Below are 13479 nucleotides of genomic sequence, written 5' to 3'. Positions count from 1 at the left end.
TCTTTGTCTCAATTGCCATTATTCCATCACTCCTCTCCCTCTCTCTCTCTCTCTTTTCATTTGGTCTCTGGGGTGTGCTGCTCGCTCTACCCCCGCTCTCCCATCTCTCTGGACAGAGAGAGAGGATCCAGATGGGAGAAGGACTATGAATTGTGAGTGCAGCTTGTAAAGTTTTTAGAGGCCAGAATACAATGGTGCACTGTGGGGACAGATAATGATCAGTACTGCGTAGAGTAAAAGCCAAGCCTCAGCACTATCACAACAGCAAACAGCTTGTATAAAAAGCCCTGACCTTCATTGTGCTTTGCTTTCTGATTGCTATAATGCAATTAAACGATAATCATCGCTTTAATGCAGACGAAGTAGCATTCGCTAAAACTTTGTTTGCCTCCTTAGGCTATGAAATTGATTTGTCGCTGAGGGCGAATGGAGAAAGGGATTGTTTACTGGTCCATGGGGGAGGGGTTGCTTTTCTGCATTCACCCAGCCTATATGGCTGCTCAGATGGCTCAGATGAGCGCACAGGGGGAGCGGTTAGGGGTTCGATCGGATCCGGATTCAGCTTTATCGTCACATCACAGGTTTACAGGTGTAAAGAAGTGGGTCAATTATTATAATATATTTTGTTTTAATTATTATTCATTTTGTCATGCAAGCTCCATCACTTGTAGTTTCAAGGGAGGGAGGAAGGAAAGAGACCCCTTTTTTCAGCCCAAGGACCCCTTAGCTGAGAGAGAGATGCAGCAGGGACCCCCACTACATATTGTATAAAATAGCATTGCAGATTACTTTTTGATAGATTTCATAGATAACTCCATAGACTTGTTTGACAGCACTGTTAACAGTGTATGTTGGATTCATGTTAATGTTCAGACATTTAACCACTTTAACCATTAATACTTAGTAAACTTGACCTTTGGCTCTGTACTCTGCTCTTGTTTTCGTCTACACCAAACCTCTTTGTCGAAAATAGCAGATCTACAAGCTCACAACGCCTCGCAGTCGCAGCACGAGGCGTTGTGAGCTTGTAACTGTTTGCCTAAAGTTCTCAGAATAGGGATTCTAGGGTTCAAGTGGTTAATGTCCTATCACACAAAGATTTGTCAGCCCCCATGTAGTAACTCTGAGGACCCCCTAGGGTTCCCAGACCCCTGGTTGAAAAATGGCATCAGATGCTGATTTGTACTTAAGGCTACAATATAGGTAAGTATACCCAGACACTCAGCTAACTGAATGTTACACCAACCATTTGCTTTGTTTGATATCTTGCCTGTCAGATGTGTGCATAGATATTAAAGTATAGATAGGTCATAAGGGTGGTCACAGCTGCCTACTTTGCTGGAGTGACCCTACTGATGTGTACGGTCATGGAAACCATAACCCACACATCTTCATATTTATGGAACAAACACATCAAACTGATGAATTGATGACGTCCTCTTCCATGTTTAGATGGAGGCACAGTGGTGTTGTACAGCAGGGTTCCCCAATTACTTTTCCCCAAGGGCCAAATTATGTCTCGGGTACCAAGCCGAGGGCCACGGGCATTGTGCCCGTGCACGAAGCGTGCGGGCGCCGAAATCTTTTTTTGTTTTTTTATTTGTTTTTTTTTCTCTAATCAAGCTAATTTGACACCGTGTTATTTTAGGCCTGGTATTCTTAAATCCTGTGTTGAGGGTCACACAAGGAAAAAATGCACTCTGGAAACAAAATAAGTCTGCTTGAAAAGTAATACAGATTAACAGCAGCCAGTTGTACATACTGAAAATCACAATAAGTCCAGAATCAACAATTGACTTATAGATGTGTTTGTTAGTCTGCTTGAACAGTAATACAGATTTCAAATATTAAAAAAAAATATATATATATATATTTTTTTTTTATGACAGGAGTCGTCGCGTGCCGCACGCGGGCCGCCTATTGGGGAACCCTGCTGTACAGTAACAGTAACTTCTATGGATCTGCATTTTAACCCATAAAAACCGGGAAAGCATCTGTGTCATTTTCGATTTTTCCTATATATAGACTATATAGCGACATAAGTTTTTCATAAAACTCTTGGGATTTCGTTAGAACAATGGTTTAGAACAGAGACTCTCAATAATAGCAGATCTACAAGCTCACAGCACGTCACTTTGTGAGTTGGATTCTTTTTAACACAAATCTTCTCTTCTGGGGGTCCCTGGCACAAAACATGTTCAAATCGGGGTCCTTGAGAACTACTGCATGATCTAGAAGGAATTTGTAGAATCTGCCTCAAGTCTTAATAAAGTTCAAATCCAAAACGGAATGATCCAGTTTCCACCTAACTCTTAACAATGATTCCTAACTTTTAACTCCTAACCCTAACCCTACCTCCTAACCCCACACATCAATCATCTGTATAATTAAAGTGACTCCATGGGAACATGTGTTCATTAAGCATCCATTTTTAAACATCAAACGTGTGAACTCAATCTTTTTAGCTCCAGCAGAAGGGACAGGAAAAGATGAGGTGACATTTTGGTGTCAATTTACACACACGCACGCACCAACACGCACGACACGCGCAGAAACTCTTTCGGTTTGTGTCTTATCAGTGGATGTTTGTGTGTGTGTGTGTGTGTGTGTGTGTGTGTGTGTGTGTGTGTGTGTGTGTGTGTGTGTGTGTGTGTGTGTGTGTGTGTGTGTGTGTGTGTGTGTGTGTGTGTGTGTGTGTGAGTGCGTGCGTGCGTGCGTGCGTGCGTGCGTGCGTGCGTGCGTGCGTGCGTGCGTGCGTGCGTGCGTGCGTGTGTGTGTGTGTGAGTGTGCACTCAATGAGGACATCATCACATTCCCTGTAAAAGCCAGACTACAAGTCCTTCCCACCAGACTCAACCTTTCCATCTAGTTTCCCACCACTCAGGTTCCACATTGCTTGCACCATACCACAGAACAGATCACTGAAACACTGTCACACATCTTGAATGTTATGAATACAAAGGGACGTACATATAGCACACCATGATAGAATAGTGGAATTCAAAGGACATCATGCATGTCATGCATCTACAGTGATAATGTACAAACATTCCTGTGTCATTCCATCCATGATTCATCTCTGTGATAACCCCGACATCTTTACATCTCTGACAGCAAATTCTAATACACCAGCTTTTGTTGTGGTTGATGAAGAGTCCAGAGAGGTGTCTGTATTAGAGATGGCATGCACCTTTGATCCTAGCCGTGGCAGGATGTGGCAGCGGTGGCCTAGTGGTTAGAGGGGCGGCCTTGATACCGGAAGGTCCCTAGTTCGATTCCCCAATTCATCACATCAATCATGAATCACCGCTGAATAGCCCTTGAGCAAGGCTTCCATGCAGGGTCCGGCTGGAAACAAGCTTCGTGCTTAGTCCGACACCCTGGGTAAACAACAAACTTTGCTTTGCTTTGCTTTGCTTTGCTTTGCTTTGCTTTAGCCTAGAGGAACCTTTTATGCATTAAATACCAACCACTCCTACATACCATCTCAGAGCTGGGCTATTGTAGACTATTTGTTTTTATATTTGGTAGCCTAGGACATTATACCCACAGACTGGTTGTTAGAGGGTTCCAACAACTTGGGATGCTTAAAAATGAGGCAATAAGGCTGGCAACGTATTGTGCTGTCTTTGCTATAGTTGGCAGCCGCCACATATGGCGGAGACGCTGTTACTTATACCCATACTGAGTGACATGCTTATTGTATCATTAAGACATATGCCATGATTATGTGATGTAATCTTACTACACCTTTAATATTTGTGTCCTTGTATGCTCTCCTTGTGGACATAAATACATGGTTTAAATGTGTGTGTATGTGAATGTGTGAGTGTGTGAGTGTGTGTGCTTGTGTGTTGTACCTGTGGTTGTGTCAGAGTACTCCTGGGTCGTGTGGTGTTTCTGATGAACCCATTCTCCGTTGCACTTGAAGAAGATCTGGAGGGCGGGCCGGGCCTGACAGCGCAGCCGGATGGGGTTGCTTTTGACGATGTAAGCATCGTTCGGCTCCAACAGGAAGTGAGGTAGCGTTCCAGACTGACCAATGACATGCTGCGACGACTCAACCCGGGAACCTGAAGACACACAGAGACATGACATACTGTTGATGAGTGGTGGAAAGTAACTAAGTACATTTACTCAAGTACTGTACTGATGTACAATTTGGGGGTATTTTTTTACCTTCTTCAGTATCTACACATTTCTATATTTTTTACTTCTACTCCACTACATCTCAAAGACCCTACAACAGATGTGAGCTTTTAGAAGGATTTTTAATTGAGTGCCAGATCTTTTTTTAAAACAGGGTACAGCCAGTGCCAGCGTTTATTGTACCGTGTATAGGCTCTATGCACAGCAGCCATAGTATCACTTCCTTCACAGGTGTTACCAATGATACTAATGAAGGCTCTGTTCCATTTAGTGTAGCGCAGTGGTTTCCACGACCCCCATAACTCTGAGTGTGTACAAATGGAACCAAATGGACCCGTAAGGGTCCATTTGTAACTCTCAGAGTTACACACCTGTAAGGGGCCATTTGGAAGCCCATGAGGGTCCCTGGACCCTAACTGTAGACCCACTGGTGTAACAGAGTGTTTCCAGTGAGCCAACATGCACAATATCAGCACCCTGACTCTGTTTGACCATGAATGGAACAGAGCCTTCATTAGTATCATTGGTAACACCTGTGAATGTCTTCATAATATGGCTGCTGTGAATAGAGCCTATTGGCGATATTTTTTAGAGCTGCAGAAGCCACAACGAGGACCCGGATGTAAACAAAGGGTGTCCGGGGCGATGGCCAAGGGTCCCGTCTAACGACGGGAACAATAACATTTCAACCACGATTCGCCATTGCAGAGAGATTTCGCCCGTCGAAAATGGCTTGCTTTGACTGTAAAAAGATATGGAGATATGGACCTGTTTCTCAAGATGGGGCGGATGCACGTCAGTTTTTTTTCGGACGATCGACGCCACATCCGTCCATTCCCTTTTAACCTGAGGTTCCGATTGAGCAAAATGTCTTCTAAATCCTAAACGGTTTTCTGAAAAACGTATGTTTCTATATCAGTGGTGCTCAATCTTTTTCATGTGAAGGACCCCCAAAATGATATGTTTTTGGCCGCGGACCCCCATCAAAATATTTTGTTCCAGGGACCCCCAGAAGCAAAGATTTGAGTTAAAAATGTTCGCTTTAAAAATATATATATTCAAAGATTTGCACACATTTTCACAAATTTTCAAAAATAGCAGATCTACAAGCTCGTAGCGCGGCACTCGGTGCCGCGCTATGAGCTTGTATTTTTGAATAGCGCAAAGTATAAATGCTTTTTAGCTCAAATCCCAAAAAAGGAACACATCTGTGTCATTTTAGATTTCTTTGGCTATTCAAAAATAGCAGATATACAAGCTCATAGCGCGGCACCGAGTGCCGCACTATGAGCTTGTATATCTGCTATTTTTGAAAAATCTTGAACATTTGTGCAAATCTTTGAATATATATATCTATTTTTTAAAACATTTTTAACTCAAATCTTTGCTTCTGGACGTCCCTGGAAAAAGACATTTTACAAATGTTTGCTTTAAAAATATATAGTCAAAGATTTGCACGAATTGTCACGATCTTCTAAAATTAGCAGATCTACAAGCTCACAGTGCCACGCTATGAGCTTGTAGATCTGCTATTTTTGAATAGCCAACGACATCTAAAATGTGACGTTCCCGGATTGACTGGGTTAAGTGGTTAAGAGGTGTGTAACGATAAACATGTTTTGCTGTTCCTGAAACGCAGCCAGTGTAATTACACTGTAACTAACCTGCTTGTGACCCGTAAACCATTGCAATATTGATGAGCTGGTTTTAATGAAGATAATTACCCTCCCTCCCACCCACAAGGTAATTACATTAGCATGCAGAGATACAGTGTAGTGCCTCAAGAACAGTGGTGGAAAGTAACTAAGTACATTTACTCAAGTACTGTGTTTTGAGGTATTTTTATTTTACTGGAGTATTTCCAATTTTCAGTACTTTTACTTCTACTCCACTACATTTTAGATGCAAATATTGTACTTTTACTCCACTACAATTATTTGAAAACTTTAGTTACTAGTTACTTTGCAGATAGAAATGATTCCATTATAAAACATACATGAACCACTTTAGCCTTATTTTATAGGCTATTTGAAAATAGCCGATCTACAAGCTCACAATGTGTCGCGATGCGACACGTTGTGAGCTTGTAGATCTGCTATTTTCAAATATTTAGTACTTTTACTTTTGGTACTTTAAGTACATTTTGATGCCAATACTTTTGTACTTTTACTCAAGCACATTTTTAATTCTGGACTTTTACTTGTAACAGAGTATTTTTATATTGCAGTATTGGCACTTTTATTTAAGTAAAGAATTTGAGTACTTTTTCCACCACTGCTCAAGAAGCTAGGATCCCAGGCAAACCAAGAACCTATAGCATCAGTCAAAACCAGGGGTCTTCAACAGGGGGTCCGGGACAGCTATGGGGGTCCTCAGAGTTACTAAAGGGGGGGGGGGGCGGCAAATCTTTGTGTGCTATTTTCGGCGAAGAGGTTTGGCATAGAGGGAAAAAAAAGAGCAGACCAAGTACAGAGCCAAAGGTCAAGTTTACTAAGTATTGAGGGTATAAGTGGTTAAATATCTGAAAGCACACATTTAACATGCATCCAACATGTAGTGGGAGGTCCCTGCTTCATCTCTCTCTCACATAAGGGGTCCTTGGACTGAACAACATTGAAGACCCCTGGTGTAAACAATATACTATAATAACAATCTGTACTTTGAAACTATGGGATACCAGTTAAAGGGATAGTTCACCCCCAAAATGCCTTTTACTTTTTTTTTCGATTAGTCACCCCATGGAGACTTGAATTCATGGATATTTTTTTTGTTTTTTGTCGCATTCCTAAAGCCAATAATTTGATGCCCGGCAGCCGTTTCCGGTAGGAGACTCCTTTGTGTCTCCTACCGGAACCGCTGCCACCTGGTCATCAAAATGTGATGATCATTTAATGAATGGCTTAGGAATGCGACAAAAAAAATATCCATCAATTCAAGTCTCCATGGGGTGACTTATCGATATAAAAAATGGGTGAACTATCCCTTTAAGCAATAAACCTATAGCATCTTTGCAGTTTGAGTGTCTCCTTATTGAAGAGGATTCATACAGGATGTGTTGATGCTCTTGCTCTCTCTCTCTCTCTCTCTCTCTCTCTCTCTCTCTCTCTCTGTTCCCTTTCTCGCCCCGCAAAACACTTTCATTCAGGCTGAACAAAGACACACGCTTTTCATTTCTAAATGACTAGCCGCAGGCTAGCTCCTCTTGTCTGCTCGGCTCCTATGTATTTGTGCACAGAGTGGTGACTCACTGCGGTGCGTTTGTGTTTGGATAGCAGCAAACAAACTCAAAACCCACACACTGACAGGCGGAAATATAAATACATAAACGCACAGCTGTCGCAAACAAAGCACGACAGCTCTTCCAGTTATAGGCTCTATTCACAGCAGCCATATTATGAAGACATTCACAGGTGTTACCAATGATACTAATGAAGGCTCCGTTCCATTCTGGTCAAACAGAGTCAGGGTGCTGATATTGTGCATATCTACAGTTGGGGTCCAGGGACCCTCATGGGCTTCCAAATGGCCCCTTACAGGTGTGTAACTCTGAGAGTGTACAAATGGAACCAAATGGACCCGTAAGGGTCCATTTGGTTCCATTTGTACACTCTCAGAGTTGTGGGGGTCGTGGAAACCACTGTGCTACACTAAATGGAACAGAGCCTTCATTAGTATCATTGGTAACACCTGTGAAGGAAGTGATAATATGGCTGCTGTGCATGGAGCCTATTACCTGCTTGTTTAATGTAGGTCTCATTTTCTGTTTACTGATAGTGTGAAACCATGATGGTTCATCAGTAATATTCCTTATATTATATATTCCCATGGTGTAGATGTTGAACACTACACTTTGACCCCTACGGGTCAAAATGGACACTTACGGGTCTGTAACTGTGAGGGTACAGATGGAATGAAAGGGACCCTTTGGGGTCCATTTGGTTACCGTCGTACATTCTCCTTTGAGTCATTTTATCGTTTACTTAGGCTTTTGTGAGCCCCAGTATTTAGATATTTGATATTCATTTTATCAGACACGCCCCCATCCTTTACAATCCCATTATAACTTCAAACTACATTTTTAACATTTTAGATTCATCAAAGGCATCCGTCCTTGATTCTGGTGACTCATCCTGCCCTCCTAATACGTGAGGGGCTGTGTTTTTTTCGATTACTTTTTTTGTTTTTTTTGTTTTTTTTGTTTTAATTCTATTTATTTTTTTTTTATTTTCCAAAAAGAATATTGAAAATAAATGAAAAGGGTAATTGAAAAAAAACAGTCTCCAAAGTTTTTTTGAAAGTGAAATATCCATTTAATTTAAGACGTGGAGGCGTGACCAATGGCATTTTGCTATTACGGGTGCGGTAATCTGCGCCAAGGCGCTATGCGATAAAACAGCCCTGACTTAGTCATGGGTGTGTTTGGTCGACACAGTGCTATTGTCCGTGCGTTAAGCGGTGAGAGCAAACCTCACATTGAAAGGAGACATGTCCAACTGCAGGCATGGCCGTCATAACCACTGTAGCCTCTGTCTAATAGGCTCTCACAGCAGCCATATTGTGAAGACATTCACAGGTGTTACCAATGATACTAATGAGGGCTCTGTTCCATTTAGTCTAGCACAGTGGTTTCCACAACCCCCATAACTCTGAGAGTGTACACCTGCAAGGGGCCATGTGGAAGCCCATGAGGGTCCCTGGACCCCAACTGTAGACCCACTGGTGTAACAGAGTGTTTCCAGTGAGCCAACATGCACAATATCAGCACCCTGACTCTGTTTGACCAGAATGGAACAGAGCCTTCATTAGTATCATTGGTAACACCTGTGAATGTCTTCATAATGGCTGCTGTGAATAGAGCCTATTATATGACTGTCTCATGTCCAAAACACATTGATATCTCTTGACAAGCTGCTGCTGCCCAAAATATCTGAGCTCCCAGCAGTGGCGTAATTTGCCTATAGGGTTGCTGGGTTATCTTTCTTAAATTAGTTAACGGAAATAAAGGACATAATATAGCTGCAAGCAGCAATGAGCGGTTTCGAGAAAACTGGCAGAGTGGCAGACTGGCAGACTGGCAGACTGTGACAGAGTGGCAGACTGGCAGACTGTGACAAACTGGCAGACTGGCAGACTGTGACAGAGTGGCATACTGGCAGACTGGCAGACTGTGACAGAGTGGCAGACTGGCAGACTGGCAGACTGTGACAGAGTGGCAGACTGGCAGACTGGCAGACTGTGACAGACTGTGGCAGACTGGCAGACTGGCAGACAGACAGACTGTGGCAGACTGGCAGACTGGCAGACAGACAGACAGACAGTGACAGAGTGGCAGACTGGCAGACTGGCAGACTGTGATAGACTGGCAGACTGGCAGACTGTGACAGAGTGGCAGACTGGCAGACTGGCAGACTGTGACAGAGTGGCAGACTGGCAGACTGGCAGACTGTGACAGAGTGGCAGACTGGCAGACAGACAGACAGACTGTGACAGAGTGGCAGACTGGCAGACTGGCAGACAGACAGACAGTGACAAAGTGGCAGACAGGCAGACTGGCAGACTGTGACAGAGTGGCAGACTGGCAGACTGGCAGACAGACAGACTGTGGCAGACTGGCAGACAGACAGACAGACAGACAGACAGACAGACAGACAGACAGTGACAGAGTGGCACACTGGCAGACTGTGACAGAGTGGCAGACTGGCAGACTGTGACAGAGTGGCAGACTGGCAGACTGTGACAGAGTGGCAGACTGGCAGACTGGCAGACTGTGACAGACTGGCAGACTGGCAGACTGGCAGACTGTGACAGAGTGGCAGACAGACAGACAGACAGACAGACAGACAGACAGACAGACAGACAGACTGTGACAGAGTGGCAGAGTGGCAGACTGGCAGACAGACAGACAGTGACAGAGTGGCAGACTGGCAGACTGTGACAGAGTGGCAGACTGGCAGACAGACAGACTGTGGCAGACTGGCAGACTGGCAGACAGACAGACAGTGACAGAGTGGCAGACTGGCAGACAGACAGACTGTGACAGAGTGTGCCAGAGTGTGACAGAGTGTGCCAGACTGTGCCAGAGTGAGAGAGAGGCAGACAGACAGACAGACAGACAGACAGACAGGCTACCAGGAGTATGTTTGTAACAAAGTAAGAATTCCAAATAATGATCACCTCAATGCATTGTTGGGGACAGGGATCAAACCAGCGACCTATGGATTCACAGGCTGCCTCTCTTCTTATTGAACTAGAAATATAGCCTCCCTGATGGTGTCTGTTGATATCTATAGGTTTTTCAGTCCGTTATGAACCAAGCCTCTGTTCTGCTAACTACTCTAGATTACTGGTTGACAAATATTTAGCAATAAAGTTTTGTTTTGTGTTCTTGGAATGGAAAGTAGTGAAAATAGTTGATCTACAAGCTGACAATGTGTTGCTATCTGAAAAGTTGTGAGGCTATTTTCACAAGAAAGTATGTTGTACATAAAAAAAAACTAATCTCAAAAAAGCATTTAATGTTATTGTTTAAAAGTTGCACATGTCTGAATTAACAGGGTCATGTTTTGTACAATGCAATTTAAATGTAAACTGTAATCAGTGGGATTTGAACCAGGGACCTTCGGCACATGAGGCTCACACTCTACTGGTGGAGCTATTGAATCCACAGGATCAGACAGTGAGAAAGGAGAATCTAACAAAACAAAACAAAAGGGCGAATGAAGTACGTCATGCATTAAAAATAACTACTTTCAAGTATACATTTCTCGTTATTTTTAACAATTGCACATGCATTTATTGATACAGTCATGTTGTGTGCAATGCAATTATAAGTCTACATGAGGTGGGATTCGAACCGGCAACCCTGTGGTTTCAAGGCAAATGATTAAGCGATCAAGCTATTGAACCAACACACCTGAACCTGTGAAAAAGGGCCTCAAACATTTATTTGACACAGTTTCACGCAAATTGCTCAGAGATCCTTGGTTTAAATGTTTTTCAAACTGCTCAATACATTTCGGAATGGAAACTAGTGAAAATAGTCGATCTACAAGCTCACAATGCGTTGCTATCTAAAAAGGTGTGAGATTGTAGATCGGCTATTTTCACAAGAAAGTATGTCATACATTAAAAAAAACTACTCTCAAAAAAGCATTTCATGTTATTGTTTGAAAATTGCACATGTCTGAATTAACAGGGTCATGTTTTGTACAATGTAATTTAAATGTAAACTGTGACGAGTGGGGTTTGAACCATGGACCTCTGGCACATGAGACTAACAGTGTATTGATCAAGCTATTCAACCCACAGCCTTAGTCAGTGAAAAAGGAGAATCCAACAAAACAAAACAAAAGAGGGAATGAAGTACGTCATACATTGAAAATAACTACTCTCAATAAGCATTTCATTTATCAATTGCATGTTTATTCATTGATACAATCATGTTGTGTGCAATGCAATTGAGTTGAAGTCTGCATGACATGGGATTTGAACCGGCGACCCTGTGGTATCAAGGCAGATGATTAAGCCATTGGGCCAACAGACCCGAACAAGTGAAAAGGGAGTTCACACACATGACACACTTTCACGCAAATTGCTCAGAAATCCTGGATTTAAATGTTTTTCAAACTGCTCAAAATTGCAGACAATCTAAGGGCAGAGCTTACTGGTCAAAGTGATACATGTGTTCCTCATGAGTCAAGGCACATGTGTAAGCAGGTTTAACGGCTGTCGGCCAAACGAGGCATGACTTCTGCCTGTTTAAAGTTTGCATTTTCAAAAAATTGCTATAGCGCCCCCCTTTGACCTATTGGAGTAAGATTGGTTTCAGTGATACTTGGAAGGACCCTCTACAATATTGCAAAGTGTCAAACAAATGTGAGTCTGCATGTATGTGTTAGGGGCAGATGAATAATTGTCATAAAACTGCAATTTTCATTGGCTTATAAAAGCTTAACGTTTTCACTTATGGAAAATCTGCTTGCTCACGTCTGTCGGCATTGGTCCAAAGTTCATGTGTATACAGTTTCGTACAGATTGCTCAATCTGTACGAAGGAAGAGTCTTTTTTACTGCTTTTCATAGAATTCAAAATGGTGGGAGATCTAAAGGTCAGAGGTCAAAAGTCAGAGTGTGAAAGTTGTTAGGCATGAGGAGACGCATGTGTGCATTGAAGTTTCATGGCTGTGGGTCAAACAGGGCATGAGTTGTACCTGTTCAAAGTTGGCATATTTCAATTGAGTGCTACAGCGCCACCCTTTGGCCAATGTTTGTGAGTTTCGGGTTTTCGCCGTTTGGCATAGCCCTCTACCATATTGCCGAATTTCATAAAAAGTGACCACGCGGTTAGGCCAGAACTGGCAAAACCGGCGGAAGAATAATGAACTCTTACAGATGTAATAAGGCTTCGAGCCTATTGGCCTCGAAACCTTAATAAAAATGTGTCCGTGACCCACACATGGGTCCCGGCCCACTGTTTGGGAAACACTGGCCTATAGGGTTCATGTGGTTAGATTAACACTCAGGATTTGGCAGTGCATCGTGGCACTCATCGATGCCACTCATTCCCATCAGTCAGTGGTGGAAAAAGTACTCAAATTCTTTACTTAAATAAAAGTACCAATACTGCAATATATAAATACTATAAGTAAAAGTCCAGAATTCAAAATTTACTTGAGTAAAAGTACAAAAGTATTGGCATCAACATATACTTAAAGTACCAAAAGTAAAAGTACTAAAATATTTTTTAAATAGCACATCTACAAGCTCACAACGCGTCGCAATGCGAGATCGGCTATTTTCAAATAGCCAAAGTATAAAATAGGGCTAAAGTGGTTAATGTATGTTTCATAATATAATAATTTATATCTGAAAAGTAACTAGTAACTAAAGTTTTCAAATAATTGTAGTGGAGTAAAAGCACAATATTTGCCTCTGAGATGTATGTGGAGTGGAAGTAAAAGTATTGGAAATTGAAAATACTCAAGTAAAGTACAAAGACCTCAAAATTATACTCAAGTACAGCACTTAAAGATGCAGTGCAGTGACATTTTCGGTGATTTTATTTTGAAGATTCAGTCTGAAACGTCGTCTCAACCGACTCTCAACCAATCAGAAGGTCCCATCCCTTCAGGCTATGGGACGTTGGCATCTCTATCATTTCAGCTGTGCGCAACGGGGCTAGTGTTTGTTTACAAGTGAGATTAAGTTTAAAATAAGTAATACACCGTCTGGATGTCATCTTGAGAACGGAGTAGCTCTGTAATTAAAATCAGCTGTGTTTGAAGAACGTGCAGCTGTGGGAATCAAACAGGTGCATGTAATCAAGATTCAT

The 13479-nt window shown here is 42.4% G+C and overlaps 1 protein-coding gene across 1 annotated transcript in view; it reads right to left on the bottom strand.

The window, feature by feature from the left end:
* Positions 1 to 13479, bottom strand: part of LOC311034561 (netrin receptor UNC5D-like) — a gene marked incomplete at both ends in the record, with an annotated part of 140307 nt that overhangs the window by 87406 nt on the left and 39422 nt on the right. Inside the window, one exon of the mRNA XM_084042441.1 lies at positions 3861 to 4073. Coding sequence (XP_083898567.1) covers positions 3861 to 4073 — 213 coding nt within the window. The remainder of the gene's footprint in view (positions 1 to 3860; positions 4074 to 13479) is intronic.

Source organism: Gymnoscopelus microlampas, assembly GCF_963454915.1.
Source record: "Gymnoscopelus microlampas genome assembly, chromosome: 19".
Taxonomy (NCBI): Eukaryota; Metazoa; Chordata; class Actinopteri; order Myctophiformes; family Myctophidae; genus Gymnoscopelus; species Gymnoscopelus microlampas.
Note: the sequence above shows the minus strand (reverse complement) of the source record. Positions and strands in the feature narration are given on the sequence as shown.